Source organism: Haemorhous mexicanus, chromosome 1 (genome assembly GCF_027477595.1).
Source record: "Haemorhous mexicanus isolate bHaeMex1 chromosome 1, bHaeMex1.pri, whole genome shotgun sequence".
Classification (NCBI taxonomy): Eukaryota; Metazoa; Chordata; class Aves; order Passeriformes; family Fringillidae; genus Haemorhous; species Haemorhous mexicanus.
The window spans coordinates 85,878,767-85,895,815 of NC_082341.1; the positions used below are offsets into that span (position 1 = coordinate 85,878,767).

Below are 17,049 nucleotides of genomic sequence, written 5' to 3' on the forward strand. Positions count from 1 at the left end.
ATATCTTTTGTAGTAGCCCTGCAGCCTGATCCTTCTACTTTTACCTAAACTGCCTTGCACTTACAAAGCTGACGTCACGTATGCGGTATCAATGAAAACAACAACATACACCTCCAAGGAAGCCTTCCAAAACTGTCATGCACACATTGTTGTGTATCTGAATACACAGATGGGATTAATTCAAGACAACAAGGCTTGATATATGACTAAGAGGTTTCCTAAACTGGAATCTAAGATGGAAATCAGTATTGGTGGTTTTAAATACAGATGAGGATACAGGGTGCTCTGTGACTGGAGTAAAATTTCTTCCAAAATCTGCCACTGACCTGAGCTTTGACAGGCCCTGAACATCCCCACAAGCCAGTGTGATCTTATGATGCTCAGGCTTAACATCCACACTGAAAGATTTATGGTGAACTGATGTTTCCCTCTGATGGATTATGAGGATGATGGAGCAAATCAGTTAAAGTCTCCAGTGCAGGCACCTGGCGTTGTAGGACTGTCCCTCTGTACCCTGAGGCACACACACACACACACATGCATCCATAAATCAATGAGATTACTCATCTGAGCCATCTGACAAGAAGAGTTACACTTATTACAGCATTCGAATTGGGAGAGAAGACTGGCAAACAAAACTCTCAATGTGAAGATGGCAGAAAGAAGGAACTAACTGAATTTCATATTGTTCTTGCAGTGGAAAGTTTCATAAAATTAATAAAAAATACTCTACTCTGAGTGCATTTCAAAACAATTTATTTGCAAACTCAGAGCATTTACAATGGGAGAACCATTCAAACTGTGCACCAGCTAAGCAACAAGTCTATCCATCATGGAAAGCAAATACCACTTTCTTCTTTACAAAGCTGGTCTTGCAGAATTGTTGCACACAACCGGAGGCAAGCGACACACTGAGACTCCTTCTCAGACCGACTGTGGAGAAGTTGTTTCCAAAGCCTTGCAAGAAAAATCTGTAAACTCGCGAGACCTAATTTCATGAAAACTATGTCAGCTCACCACTCTTTTGCTACCTGATCATATTTTCCTGTCTAATGCCTGACTCTTCTACAATGCAGCCAAAATCTGTATTACTAAGGTTGTCCATGGTCTACAGGAATCTCTACAGGAAAAAATCGGCTTGAGAATTTTATGGGAAATTTGTCTAGAAAAACATATTTGAGAAGGGAACAAGCATTCCTGGGCTTCAAACATGGAGCATAGGTCCATTGCACTGCACCGACCAGCTCTTTTCTCATGTCTATCAGTGGGAATCTTTCAATTTTCATAGCAAAATGATGCTCTCCTTGCTGGGCACAACAGTCAGCAGTGGTCTCTCTCGTAATCCTCTGAGCACTTATGCAGTGACTATACATAATTTGTCTCTCAATTTCTGCTTCAATCTCTTTACTTAGACAACTGAGATAATATTATCCAATTCACAGCATTTTTCTGAAGGAAAGAGAACAATGCATTGAAAATGAACTGATTCTTATTTGCTGCTACAGAGGGAGCTTCAGAAAAAGCAGGTATTTTCTTTTGCATTTCTAAATCTCTAGAAGAGCTACTGTTCAATGCATCTCCAAACTCACCTACAAAGCAAGCCAGAAGGTATAGATTAATCGCAAGGGCTTTTCTGAAAATTCTTACCACTGGGAATTTAGAATGGGCTATGTGTTTTGTGAGGTGAAGGTCTGGTAGTTTCCAGTAGCTCACATGACTTACAAATATGCCTAAGAAGACTTTTTCTCACAGGAAAAGGAAAACAAAAGGGCTTCAAATTTTTTTTTTTCCATAGCCTTCTTCCCTTCTACACTTTTATTTTGTTGACAGCTGTTCTGGCCAGAAGCCAAGAAAAATATGACTTATTTCGATATCATGTTTTACATTCTGGCTAAACATTACCAGTGGCATTTTCTCATCCATGCTTTTTTTTTTTTTTTTTTTGACTTAGGGAAGAACTTGATAACCTTTACGCTGCCTTCCTGGTTAAAATATGAGGTGCTAAAAATACAGCACTGGTGAGCATTTAGCCCAAGCTCGAAATGGCAAATGTGCACGGTTCCTGGAAGCCTGCGCACATATTACTTATGCAGATTAGCAGAGATTTGTGCAAGAGCACAGAACGAAGCAAAGTGACTGCTAAACTACAGCATTTAATGTTCCACTGAGCTCAGGCTACAACGCCTAATTACTCCTTGGCAGTCATTTGCGCAGTTGGAGACAAAATGAAACTTACGGCAGCATTTTACCAAATTAGTGCCATGAGAGACATACATTTATGAGGAGGTTAACATTCTAAGAAGGAGAGAAATTTCTCTGATAAAACTAGGTGGAAATGCTGCTTAAAAATAAACCCAGACTGCTGGTAAGACAAGGGATTTGCAATGAGAAAAGCTGCCATTTTGTTATAGTCAAAGCAGGTTTACCTGTGGGTCCAATGTAAATGATAAATCTGACCCAAGTATCTCTGAGCACTTCTTGGGAGGTCTGGTGAGCCTCACCTATGGCACCAGAGATAGAGACCACACCTCCCACCACAGCTGCTTAAAGACAACACAGACCTATGTAAACTGCAGAGAAGGGAGGGAGGAAGACATGCAATTATCCAAATACAGATACTTGGTGCCATTTAAATGCTGTAGGATATTCAAGACATCTGTCTGGGGCTCTCAGACTTGATGTGGAAGACAGGGAAACTTGCATCCTACCTGAATGGCAGCAGGTAAGAAGAAGCCTAGTAGCAGACATATCTCAGGTTAAGTGAATGTGACTTGCAATCTCACTCATTTTGCACAGTATTTGCTATACTGAAAGACTTGAGAACATGGCTCCCTTGAACCTGTTACTAGGTGGGGTGGGAGGACAGAGCCATTGCAAAGCAGTCAAATCCATACAGGCACACTGGGCAGCAGGACATGCAGGGATGTAGTGACAACTGTGAGGTACACTGAGAGCATTCAGCTTCTCACATGAGCCTTGGGCAGCTAAGAGGGACTGACCTACATGGAAAACTGACATGGTTACACCAGTTCCAAAGACCGGGCTTTGGAACATTCAGGCTCCCTTCCCAGCTCGGACAACCATCCCAGTCTGGTACTGGGGAATTACATTAACTCATCTTTATGTATCCAAATTTGTCCTCTTTAAAATGAATCCATGATATTCACCTCTTACACGAATGCTGCAAAGGGAAATGCTTCTACCTTCTGTACATGCGGTATTCCATGGTTACAACATGTATATATAAAAGTCAGTGTTAAAGAAGAGACTGATGCTGAAGGATTTCAAGTTGTAGGAAGCATGGCTGAAGCTTTTAGAAAACAATTTGCTATTTAATCAGTCCAGAAAGACAGCATTAAGTAAACTCAGGGTTTTTATATACTCATTTTTCCGAGTGATGTTGCAAAGTACTCTTCAAAAGTGGAGGTAACTGTTTTCTGGATAAACCAATGGTTTCCACAATCTTAGAGACCATTTCTCCGTTCTTTGTATTTCTTAGGCTAGGTAACTTTTTTTCATTTCTATTCAAGGAAGTAATATAACTGCAGCAGGAGAGCAGCTAGAATAAGGGCTGGACAGTCTAGTCACCTAACTTGACTCTAGTAATGACCTGACCAGTGATATTTTCTGTTTCCACTGCCTCCAGTGAGCTTGAGAATGAATTTTTAACCAAAGACTGTTAAAATTCAAAAGTTGTAGACTGAACAATTCAGGACTGGTTAGATAGCAAAGTCATCACTTGTGTTTGATGCAAGATTTCTGAAATTGGCAGGCAACTAGGAAAGGGAAAAATAACATGGTCATATTCTGTTGAATACCAGATACCCTTCTTTTTTAAGTTCTTAGATACGCAATAAAAAAAAAAAGCTGCACATATTTTTGAGAGCAAGGTACAGGTATCACTTCCTTTCCATTTTTAGTTTGTGTTCTGTTTCTAGTTCTGTGGGACTACATCAAACAAAGGTCTTTCACTGCTTTTATATCTGTGCTGAATGAAAGTCATCAAAGATTGAATTTAACTATTTTTCAGTCCTGTAATACACAGGTCCAGTAGCGTCTTCAGATATGCTGCCACCCAATTAACAATAAGAATTTGAAAATAGAGGCGAGAAGGAAAATGAAGAAATTTTTCAAAGGCAGCTGGGTTTATGGTCCTTCTACAATTTTCCTCCACAGTTACTGGTCAAGAATCTAAACAGAAAGCAAACGAGTATGCTTTACACTGTATCATTTTGTGTTCTAATGCTAGCAATCTCTAATGTGGTACATACCAGGGTGATTTAAGCTTCCAGAGTACCCAACATATGTCAGTTCCAGGTCCTGCTGCATAAGCAGCAGCTTGTAGTTGCTATAATGCGGATGCACCCCACTCCCCCTCCTCTGGCAACAGCTTCTCCACAGGAAAGCCAGTAGGCAGACAGAATGCCAGGAATAGTCAGGAAAGGGGACTAGCATGATTTAGATCTTTATACAGTCACATCACCTGCATAATGTAATATTGCAAGTTAAAAGATTGTACAGTCAAATAACTTCTCTTGATTTACACAGAAAAATAAAACCAGAAAAGGACCAGAGCCTTCCTCTCCTGTAAGCCAACACCAGGCCTTTAGCAACCCAAGCTGCTTTATAATATTTAAAATATTCTACAGCTCCAAAGCATACAGTATTTTTCCAGTGGACGAGTTTAACAGAAAGGCTAATCAGTATTCTTGCCCTAGAATGACTGTGAGTATCTATTACTTAACCATAATATCCATCATATCTTTCCTCCATGAAGATCTGCCAGCAAAAAAGTGCACAAAAGTTTCCAAATTTGAAGAGTTTTCTGGAACAAGGGGAAAGGGAAAGCCAGAGATAAGGAAGGAAAACTATGTAAGAAGCAGAGGCTTGCAAATCTGTCAGACATCTGGGTCTTAATTAAATAATTTTTCTTCCCTGAGGTTCTCCCTGTCACTTTAACCCTTTCTCTACTTTCCTACTCATTGAAACTATTTTCAAAAAAGTAAAACAGGCCTACCCAGTTAAAACAAAACCTATCCTAGAGAGAAATAACAGAACTAAACTTTCTCCTGTTTCTCAGAGACAGTTACAAGTAATTATACGGAATGTGTTTGCTCACAGAGGTATGTAAAATACATACATACACTGCTATTTTTCACTGCAGTTTTTCTCTTCCCTTCCTGCCTTCTGCCACTCACTATTTTTATTTTTTCTGACCAGCTTCCACGCTGAATTCTCTCCAGCTACTGACTTCTCCTTCTGTCCTGTCCTTCCCAAGTGGAACACAAAACCCTGCAACATTTGAATGTGAATGGACTGAAAATTAAGCAGAACAGGTTCACCCACCCCTATCGTTTCAAGCTTTTGTTTTAAACTAACTCACCAAAACCCAAACAGTTTAGTAGCAAACAGCAAGTACTTCTCAGGTTGCTAACTAAGAGGACTGTCCTCCCAGCAGCTTCAGCTACTCTGACCAGAGCCAAAGGTAACAAATTTTTCCAAGAGAAAGGGAGGAAACGGGATTATCTCTGTCCAGACCCACAGCAGGAACTGATCTCTGGAGGGTTCCCCCACCCCCACCCTATGTCCTCTACTAGCTGTACGTGAAAAAATATTCCTCTCTCATGGCTACTGAAGCAGACACTCAAGGGAGGGGAAAATCCCTTTCAGACTTTTAGGAGTTATTTTGTCTTTTTGCCACACACAAGCCTGTATTTATTTATACCTTTATAACTCCAAAATTTCCTTCACATTTTAAAATATTTTTTTAAAACATTACAATACATTTAAAATATTTTCAGAATAAAAAAAAGTCTGGTATTTTAAAGCACTTTTCCTTCTCTGAGACAGGACAGCAGAACCACTCTTAGGAGTGACCCCCTTTAAAACACTGATTTCAGTTGCTTTTAAAGTTGAGAAACTACATACCTCTGTGAGGTGACAGTCTATATGACAACTCATATCATGCCCATAATCATACTATTATCTTATCTCAAGCAAAACGTTTAAATGTCTTCCAAGAACAGAGCCTGCAGGAAAAGGCGAGCTGCATTCTGATACATGAAATTCTATTTAATACTCAGCCCTGTAAAAAAACAGTGGTCCTGGCATGGTCTATCTGTTCACTACTCTGCCTTGACTCTCTGCCCATCAGCTTACCTTCCCTAAAACAGGAAAATGCCACCTCCTCATATCACATGAGCACTGTGCAGAGAAATGAATTAAAGTCTGCATAGCATGTGAATACCAGTGCAATGAGTAACATAAAGAGAGCCAAAGGAAATTAAGCAGTAATTAATGAATTCCAGAAGAGAATTTGAACTGAGTGAACAGTGGTATATCTGTCTTTTTAATTGAGTGCTGAAACTTAGAAAGAAAATAAAATTGAGTCCCATCCCTGTAACCAGAGACATTATCATACTGTACAAAAGGGGGAATTGATGTTAAAAGAGGAGAATCTAAGATTACACACAGAGCCTTAATATTGAAGTTACCTAACTTTGAGCACATGACCTAGCATCCCTAATAATATTATTTTAACATAATTTTTAATGTATAATTATTTATAAAGCTCCAGACAGTAGGTGTGTATGATGCTTTATAGGCGTGTAAAATTGTCTGATCCCTGCCCCTAGGAGCTTGCGTGATGACACCACACATGGGATGGGAAAAGAGGGGGTATGGGAGGACAGGGTTGCAACACTGTGAGATCATGAGATGTACTTACTGCTACATAAGCAACATTTCAGCTTCTCTGTGGTTTTCTTGTTACTCATTTAACACTATATATTAAAATTTGGTGAACAGATACATAACACAAAGACATCAACCGTAAGAAAGGGTATGAATAAAGAGAACTATGTAGTACAACGTTCAGACTCAGCAGTTAATATTAAAACATTCACAAGCAAACGTTGCATGTAGTCAATTATTTATACGGGTTTAGCCCGTGGCACCTCCAGCTGAGGTCTGGATTCTGCTGCACCAGGCACTGTACAAATGTATCGTGAGATATGATAGCTGTGTTATGGTTTTTGCTGTAAAAAACCAGTCAGTGTCAGAAGGGGATCTCACAGGCAGAGAGACCAAGATGGTTTAAGAGGTTAGAGGCAGAGCTAAGAGTAAGGACTAGACTGTTTTGACATTTGTTTTGATATTCTAATTGCTAATTAGTATGTATATTTGGATTACGACTGCTTGAACAAGAATCCCCAAACCTAACCAAACAAAAAGGAGTGCATTTTCAAGTTGCTACCATGAACAGAAAATTAAAACCATAGAGGAAAGACCCCAACTTGGAAATCCTGGAATCCATGTACTTTTAGAGATTTCTGTTTCTGTGCTCTGGGAACTGAAGCAGATTAGAGCTCAGCTGTGCTGTTATATTTGTTTGTGCAAAGCCTGTGGTTGGTGTAATTTCTGACCTGGCCACAATCTTACCCTGCTATGTGCAAACAAACACATCCCTTGTCAGAGACTGTACCCTTAAATGCTCACAAGTTTCCTCAACTTCAGCAGCAGATGAAAACCCTGCTGTGATGTTCTAATGCTATCAAATATTACAGCCATACAGAGACCACCTAGAACATCCAGTAAACAACCCCAGAAACCCTAACAAAAATTAATTTAAAGCAAAAAATATAACTAATTGGAAGAAGCCTCATAGCAAAATATTCTTGATCTCCTGGAGCACAGGCCAACTCTTTGGAGCAAACCTCTATGAGAACTGTGGACTTGATTCTGCTCTTCATTTCAGTACTTCACAATGGATGGGCAAAATACTACCTGGACATTTTTTACAGCCCTTCACACTCTAAATATAATTTGCTTCCACTTTAAGGGTACTTTTCACCATCTACCAGAGTACAAAACTATTTTAGCACATAGCACTATTAATACTTCAGAATTTATTTCACTGGTTGAAAAGCCCAATTTTTAGTCAGGTTTACAATATAAAATGGCAACTAAATGTTTCCATTATTCTTATTAACATTTTTTTCCCAAGCCTTAGCCAAATTAGTCACTAAATAAAATTTTTGGCTTCAGTAGAGCTCAGACTCAAGGAGAACTCAGTCTCACTACTGCTAACCCCTACTACGTTTCAGTAGCAACACATTGTTGCAATTTCTTAGTTCTTATCTTCCTTTTAGTATTAAGTTTAGATCACCAGTGTACAAAGTAGAAGATAGAAAGGAATGAGTAAACTCTGTGTAAAATTTTCCTTTATATTTTGTAGCTTATGAAATGTACTTAAAACTCTGTATAGCTTGGTATCTGTTGTTCACATGAAGTGCATTTTGACTTGTCTGGGGATTCATGAGGCTGGTTTGGTCCTGAAAGTAGCCCATTCATCAAGAGCTATGTAGAATTTCTGAGTTCCCAACACATTTTACTAGTGGGGTGGCAATTCTGACAGTAAAAATGGAAATTGATGTTCTCCAAATTTGTCTGTACTCAAAATTGTACTAAGAAAAGATTTATATCTGATTAAAACAAGAATTTCATGCAAATAGTTCTAAAAAAAATACCTTTTTCCCTTTCGTCTACACTTAGGAAGTGGCTTTTAAAAACTTAGCAGCTTGACCTCAAAAGGATTTAGAGGAGCACAATTTTCAAAGCTGCTTTGTTTACAAAGATATGTTATGAGTGGAATTGGTTTTACCTTCAAATATTACTGGCACATTCCAAGCATAATATTTTAAAGGATATTACTCTCAGCATCACTGTTGTGTCAGTCTAAGTGGTTGCTGGCACAAGATTAAAACACATCACAAATGTTAAGTTTTTGCTATATTGCTAAGCTGATCTGGAGTAATTTTGGTGTCTCAGAACCAAAAAAATAAATAGTATTTATGAAAAAAAACTGCATGCCCCAAACAACAACAACCTATTTCAGTCCCAAACCTCTGTTTTTAAACTACAGACATATTAGATAAATAGAGACTATTTAGCATTGTAAAATCACAGGGGAAAAAAAAAAAAAAAAGCAAGTTGGAAGCCTAGCCCAATCTCCTGCTCCAAGCAGGGCTAACTTCAAAGCCAGAACAGGCTGCCCAAGGCTTCACCTGGCTGATTTCTGAGAATCTCCAGACATGGAGATTCCTCAACTTCTCTGGGGAACCTCTTCCACTGCTTAACCATTCCCATTTTGAGGAATTCCCTCATATTTAATTTTTTTTTCTTTTGGAGAAGCTGGTGACAGTTGCTTCCTGTCCTTTCACACTGCATGCCTGAGAACCCTGATAGTCTTCCTTTTGTTAGGGAAAGACTGCAACCAGGTCCCTCCTTACCAGCATTGCTTTCCCACTGTGAGCAACCATTCCCCTCACACCTCGAGTCCTCCAGGGTCCCAGCCCCCTCAGAGGCCCTCCACTGGACCCTCTGAAGTTTTCCAGTCTCTCTCTTGAACTGGGGGCCCAAGACAGGACACTGCAGCACTGGCCTCTCAGCACCTTCCTGACTGCAATGGGCAGTGCATCACACCATACTTCCAGTTTCCACTCCTTTGGCTCAGCAGGACCCTTGGACCCAAGTCCTGATGGACAGCTTCTCTGTCCACTCTTTCCAAACAGTAAAAATTATGTGGGCTTGTGGGGCAAGGGCAATTCTAAATGTCATGGACAGATTATGTATCTTTGGCTGAGGTGAAAGATGGAAGGAATACTGACTTTCAAGAGGGAGTGTGTCACAATCCTTCATTTGATTAAAAAACCAGAAAAAGTTCCCCCCAAATTGTAGCTGATTAGTATTGTTATCACAGGGCTTTGCTTTGATGTCTTTGGTCAACAAAATGCTAACTTCCTCCTCCCCCACTGAACATGCACGTGTGTTTTTCAAACCACTTTAGATCCTGCATTTTGAAGAAAGTTGGGATAGCCTATTTACCTCAAAAGGACCAATCTAAGACTACGGAAATTAATGGGTTGCTTTTTTGGATCAGGTCTGGAATGTTAATTGCAGTTACTATACCAGCCTATCTAATCCTTCCAATAGAAACTGCATCAGGACCTAAGACACTGCAAAAGGAAAAATCACAGGGATAATGTATTCTGGAACAAGTATCTAAGTGAGGCTTGACCTTGTCCCCATTGATACTGATGGATAAATAAAAACCCCAGGATAATTCCAGTAGGTTAAATACTGACTTTGGGCTAATTTATCCCTACGTTATCACCCACTGCATGATCCAAGATGAAGTTCTCACTCAGAAATGTGTGGATGGAAATAACTAGGTCATGATACATGCTTTTATGAAGAGGGTACAGATTAGCAGCTGAATGGAGAGAGACCAGAAAGCACAGACTTTGTGTCAACTGAGAATTCAGAGGAATTTCTGGCCCCTGTCCCATGACTCTGCAGCATCACACAGAGCGGATCCCTGTCAGTATTACCAGGCCACCCTCCTTGATGGAGGCACAGCTTCCTATTTGGCCAGCTTGTATTTGCAAAGTCCTATAAATTTTGGGTTCCCTTTGCAGCTCTGCCACCAACTATGTGAGTTTTGGCAAATAAACAGTGTCAGAGTCATTTGTGCTTGAAGGCAGTTTCTAGTTAAACTCCAGGTTCTCGTATTTTCTTGCAAAAACTGCAGAAAAATGTTTGTTTATGGTAAAATTAAAAAAAAAAAAAAAAAGGGAAAAGAAAAAGAAATATGTTGAAGAGACCCCCACCCCAAAGCATAACATCAGTGGAGGTTAGCATTAGGTGAACAGATATATATATATATACATATAAATATATATAAAAAAAATATGTGTGTATATATATATAAAAATATATATATGTGTGTATATATATTTATATATATGCATGCAAACATTTCCGAACCAATCTCCAAAGTTCACTGCACACAGTCCTTTTCCACCTGGCTCTCAGTGGCTTGAATTTTCCATTATATGACCTGCATGTAATTTTTCTGGATCAATATATGGTAACGTTTTTTAAAAACTTCAGGCGCTATAAGAAGTACAAAATAAAACAAACTGTAACAGAATTATTTCATATTCCTTGAAGAAATCAACTCTGGAGGGCAGCGGTCTTTTGCAAGAAATGTAACTGCAAGTTCAAACAGAGAAGTGACCTTTGCCTGTTGCTACAAGTATGTTGCTCGAGGGGATTTGGCAGTGAGCTTTTCACTGGGAGGAGTCACTTGGCATTGGTACTGGTTTATGAAAGAGCAGAAGAAAGTATAAGTTGGTTTTCTTAAATGAGTCCCTACCAGGAGGACAAGCGCTGGTGGCAAGTAGCTGTTTACCTCAGTGCAGCGCGGTCGGGTCCCACGCTGTGGCAAGGAGCGCTCTGCACGGGGCTCATCCCTGTGCCACACACTGCACCTGCCTCAGCCGGGTCCGTGTAGCCATTGACCAGCTTGATGTCTCTCAGCTTCATACTGTCATTTTGTGACTCCAGAGACACAATGTCAGACGGGGAGCTCACAACGCCCGAGTCCTCCGTGGTGTCCTCTGATGCAAAGCAGCTGCTTTCTGACGCCGTTTCTTCCACCTCCGATAGCTCCAGAGCCGTGTCATCCACTACAGAAACATTATCATGTGCAGACAGCGGGCTCTCTAAATGAAATACAGCAAGGAAAGTTAGCTGGAAGTCATCAGTACACAAATCAGAGAGCTGTCCCTTTGTAATTGGAAAAACCCACATGAAATGCATTAGAAATGTGAGGGAGGGTGCTCAGTATTTGTATATAAGATAAAGATTATTTGAAAAGTGACAAAAATTATGCCCTTTGCTTTTAGAGATGTGGTTTGCTATGCTGGTCCTCTGGGGTTTGGGACTTATAACTTCCAAAGCAAATCAGTTTCCTTAATTCTCCGAAGAAACAACTTTCCAGGGACAGTTTCTTGAGGAATTAGACTGAAGTTTAAAAAACATGGTTCAAGAAATCTCTCCTGTTACTCTTTATGGCGACATAATCTCATTATTTCTCTTCTCTTCTATGCCAAACAGATAACATTTCCAATAAGAAGTCTGTGTACAGGTAAAAATGGGCAGCATTTCCCAGTCAGGACATTTAATTGGTAAACTAGACCTACTGCTGGCCCAGTGGGTGTCACTGATTTTATCACCCTTCAATTTTTCTATTTTTCAAAGCACACAAAATCTCCTAATTAGTGTACAGAAAAGTAGACATATAAAATATGTAAAGTAAAATATAAACTTTTCCAATGTTTAGTTATTTATACAGGAGATCAAGGGATATGCCCTTTGCATGTTTAATTCTATTAAAAGCTGCAAATTTTGAGAGGAGATTCGATACAGTGAAATTTCTTGTACCCTGTTTTAGTTTGCTTTCTATGAGCTACCCCTTTTTGTGTTTTTTGATAAAAAACACAATTCCAATTCCTATTAAGAAATGTACTCAATTTCATCCTGCAATTATGCCACTAAAGGAGAGCTCCCAACCAGGTCAATAATTTCAGTGACTGAAATTACTGAGTGACGAAACAGAATCAAGCCCAAACACACTTCTCCTGATCAAAAGGAATCAATAAAGACTAATCTTAATGTTTAATTTGGAATTATAAGTGTGCTCCATTCTCTTCTTGAACCTCAGTAAGCAACAGGAAGATTAAACAACAGTTTACGGTCTGATCTTCCAGACACTTGTGGTGGACGTTAATTACATGAGAAGTCCAAGGTCTGCAAGTGTGACTAAGATTAAACATAAACTTCACTGTATTTTAGGCTTGGAATTAACAACTTTTTGGAGAATATGTGAAGCTATAGCTCAACAAAAATGATCAACAGAGAGAAATACTTCTGAATTCTGTTGTATACACAAAAGTATTTTTTTCAAGTCAGAGAACTGAAAACAACTTTATCACAGAACGTCAATGAAATAATTTTGTCAGGGTATAGCTTAGCAGTGAAGCTTGGAGTAAAACCAGAATAAAAATCAAGACAACATTCTCCTTGACTGAGGTTACAAGATGCCATTAAGCACTGAAATTGATTTCCGACAGAAGAAGCAATAAAATTCAGGGGGTTACAAATCATGATTAAAGTTTTAAGTGCTGTCAAGAATTGATATTAATGATGGAAGATGATCCAAAGACTCTATTGCAACTTTGGAAGCAATGTTACTTGATTTCTTTGACCTTATTTTCTGTAACATTAGTTCTAGATTCTGGATATAGTCTCAGAGATTATTCCATTTTAAAATGGTAATTACAAGAACAAAGAATGTGCCACTGAATGGATTTGAGTATACTAGCCATAGAACTACAGTTAGGACAACACCAACATGAAGGATAAATATGAATAGTTTGACATTGAACATCAAATAATAAAACCCCACAAAAACTCACTGTGAACGAACAGGTATGAGTATATGGCTTCTTGGCTTTTAGATAAACAAAAAAAAAAAAAAGCCCAGTAACAAACATTAGTAAAAGTTACAATATGTTAAAACCAGGACAAAGTAGTATAACAGAGAAATCAATTTATAGAGTGGAAGTTGAAGAGTGAAAGCACACAGGAAGATTTTTAAGTAATGCACAATGCAGTATATATATCTTGATGCAAAGAGATCTCTCTGTAATACATGACAAATCTATTGTCACACGGATGCCATAAATGACCTCCACCCTACAGCTGGCATAGCAATTTATAGCCAAGTACCTACTCCCAGATCCTGACATGAGGGGGGCAGCCTTTTCCTCACTCGCTGTCTCTTGCATTTCCTCATCCTCTTCTTGCCTGACTGCAACTATTTCCTGCATCTTTCTGCTCAAGGATTTAGATCCTTTTGGTCACAGAGCCCTACTTGCCTACTCCAGTAATAACAACACTCAAGTGTCTCCCTGCTCTGCTGCAGGATCCCCAACTCCAACCCACTGTCCTCACATGTTGACAAACAAAAGAAAACCAATCTCTTGTTATCAGAGTTCACAGGTGAACTGATCCCTGTTATGTCTGGATCTTGGCAGCTGAATCACCCAGGCCAGAATAAGAACCCTTCATTCAACAGCAGTTTTATCCTCAAGCACGGAAATACAAATAGACGTCTTTCTACTCAATGATTAAATTCCCAAAGCTCAAGCAAAACTAAAATGTTCCCCTTTCTTCAAACCTATCAGTTTGACAAAGTGCTTCCCTATTTTTTATCTTCACCAAGAAGATTAATAAATTTTTAACACAGTTAACACATGGCACTGAATAGAGATACTGGCTGAGACAAACCATTTTGATTGCCACTACTACTTGTCTGAACATGAAAGCACACACATAAAACATGACTGTGATGGTTCTGTGTCATGTTAACAACCTTGTTTCAGCTAAGAGCAGCACTAAAACACCCCCGTTTCAAATTTGAGCCATTCTTGGATGGATTAAGTAAGAACTATTCTTCCTCCTACATGCTTGATTAAGTCTTCACTGGTGCAAACTGAAGATGGGATGGGCATTATTGGGTAATGACACATGACATGAAGAAAGCCTACCTCAACATTACTGAGTGGTCTTGTCTTCAGGAGAGCGAAAATACATTATAAAGCTTTCTGATTTTACAAGGAGAACAGGATAACATTTAGTAGTAGATGTGATCCTCTCTTGCAATTTTCACATTTTTTTTCTCCACCCCACACTAATACAGTGGGACCACAATGATGGCACTACTGAGGATTTTTGTTGGTCAAATAAAGAAAAAAAATCTCAATGTTTTCCTCTTTCCTCTGTCATAACACTTAGACAAATTCAGGCTCTGATCCCAAGGACCTCATGCAGACATATCAGGTTAAGTAAGAGCATTCAGCAAGTACTTCAGAATTGAAAGCACAAATTCCGACTGCCACAGACAACAGAGTGTTTGAAAGATTTCTGTACGAAGGCTGAGTTTTCAAATATCTAACAATTTTCAGTAACATAACCCTATTCACTGGCATCAGGTGGGGTGTGGTACTGAAAAGCACATAGAACTCAGTCCATGGTCTCCAAGCTATTCTAAAATCTCCATGGGACATCTCACCCCCACATCAAACTGGGGAGAGTCCTTCCAAGCCTTGCATTGCTGCTTACCTATATCCTGCTTCAGGCTGCAGACACTGCTAAGCCCACATGAGTGCTGTAGCAGGGATCTCCCCAGATTTGCAGCAGCAGGGCTGTCGCTGCACAATTAGGTCAGCCACAAGTTACAAAGGCTTTCTTGCAGAGGGGGACGGACTGGGACGTCTGTTTGCAAAAATGTTGCCCGTGATCACCAAGAGGGAAAGAGGAGAGTAGCTCATGAGTAAGGAATGTGAGCTTCTTGTTTAACACAAAAGAGATCTTGTTGCTTTAATCTCAATAGCCTGTAAGCAATTAGGAAAACACTGAACTTTGAGTTTAGAGGAGTCATATCTGCACTTGTGCAGTTTGATATTGCATATATGTACACATTACTCATCCAGAATGCCAATGATGGGGAGACAGATAAACCTCACCTGGTTAAAATGTGAATCAGCACTTTCAGAAATGAAGATTTAATTCAATATGTGAAGACTCCCATGGGTAAAATACTCACTCTGATTACTACTATGAAAATAACTACTGTCAAAATTGAATTAGATCAGAATTGGACATAAGTGTTCAAAAGATGTCTATCCCATATGGACTTACAAAATCAGTCACCAAAGCCCAAGTCATCCCCTCTTCTGAATCCAATGGGCACAGAGTGTAAATCAGGAAGTGTTGTGACCTGATTTTACAGCACTGTTGATGTTTTGTTATTACATTCAATACGGACAGACATAAGATGTAACAGTTGATTCCACCTTTACATGATGAGTAACCTGAACTTCACAATCATTTTAGAGATGCAGAGTTTCTCCAACTAATCTAACTCTTGCTAACATGTTGGTAATTGTTTTACAATTCCTTTCATCATTTGTTCCACTGCCAAAGAACTTTCTTTTCACGGACTAAAATTGCTTTGCTGTAGTCCAAGTGGTCTATTATAATGAAGTCGTAAAAAATTACCACAAACTTCATGATATTAAAGAATATTAATTCTTATGATGATCCCCAAATTATAACATAATTCTTTCACTGACAGTACTTAAAACTTCTATCTGGAGAAAGAAACACTGTTCTAATTATTTGTCCTGGCAGTAAAAAGTTGAGACCATCAAAAAAGAGCAGTATTAAAATACTGTGCATTTTTTTTTCATATGCTTGGAAGAAGGCTGATGGAAGGAACAGGAAAAGATAACATTTGTTATGGCAATTATTTATAGAGATTATGAAAATGAAGAACACAGGATTAGCTTAAGGGTTTTCACACAGGTACAGTGTGTTCTTGTTACATTTTACTCATTTTTCTCATGGATCAAAAACCTGTATATAGAGATAGGTGTTAAAGATCACTCAATGAGCAGATAAAACAGTACACAGACTGGGTGGTCTTCTCGCTATCATAATTAAAATTTTAATTTTAGCCTATTTGAACCTGCATGCATAATTTCTTCTTTTATAAAAAAAATCAGAGAAACAAAGAGACAATAAATGACCACTGTTATACTTTAACAATATCATTAGGGGAGCAGGGGAAAGGATCAGTTCCAAAGCACTCCTCTCCCAACTTCTGGAACTGCCTTGCAGAAAATCAAAAAGAGGCCAGGAAATACTGAGCTGAGGTACCATGCTCTGCAGCTCTAGCCCTCCTCCAAAATGAGGATGTAGAGCAGCTTAATGTTGGCTTAGTTTATTTAGGTCACAGAATCACAGAACAGTTTCATTTGGAAAGAACCTCTGGAGGTCACCTAGTTCAATGTCCTCTTCAAAGCAAGGCTATCTTCCAGCTTTAACAAAGTAGCTCAGGGCCTTGAACAGCTTAGCTTTGAAAATCTCCAAGCACGAAGACCCAACAGCCTCTCTGGAAAAAATAATGAATCATTCCCTGGGCTGCATCTAATGCTTCTCCCACTTAAGGACATTATTTTAATGTCAGCCTAAAAAAATTCTAGCTGCAACTTGTCACTGTTGCAGTCTTATTATCTTTTTGCAGCAAATCTCAGAGGAGAATCTGTCTCAGTCTTTCCTCTTCCTTTAGATGCAAGA

The 17,049-nt window shown here is 39.1% G+C and overlaps 1 protein-coding gene across 8 annotated transcripts in view; it reads right to left on the reverse strand.

Annotated features, from left to right (window-relative positions):
- The window catches only part of COBL (cordon-bleu WH2 repeat protein), a 157,912-nt gene that overhangs the window by 14,687 nt on the left and 126,176 nt on the right, over nt 1-17,049 (reverse strand). For all 8 annotated transcript variants that reach the window (XM_059855529.1, XM_059855539.1, XM_059855521.1 and 5 more), the window contains one exon: nt 11,255-11,567. In XM_059855529.1, coding sequence (XP_059711512.1) covers nt 11,255-11,567 — 313 coding nt within the window. The remainder of the gene's footprint in view (nt 1-11,254; nt 11,568-17,049) is intronic.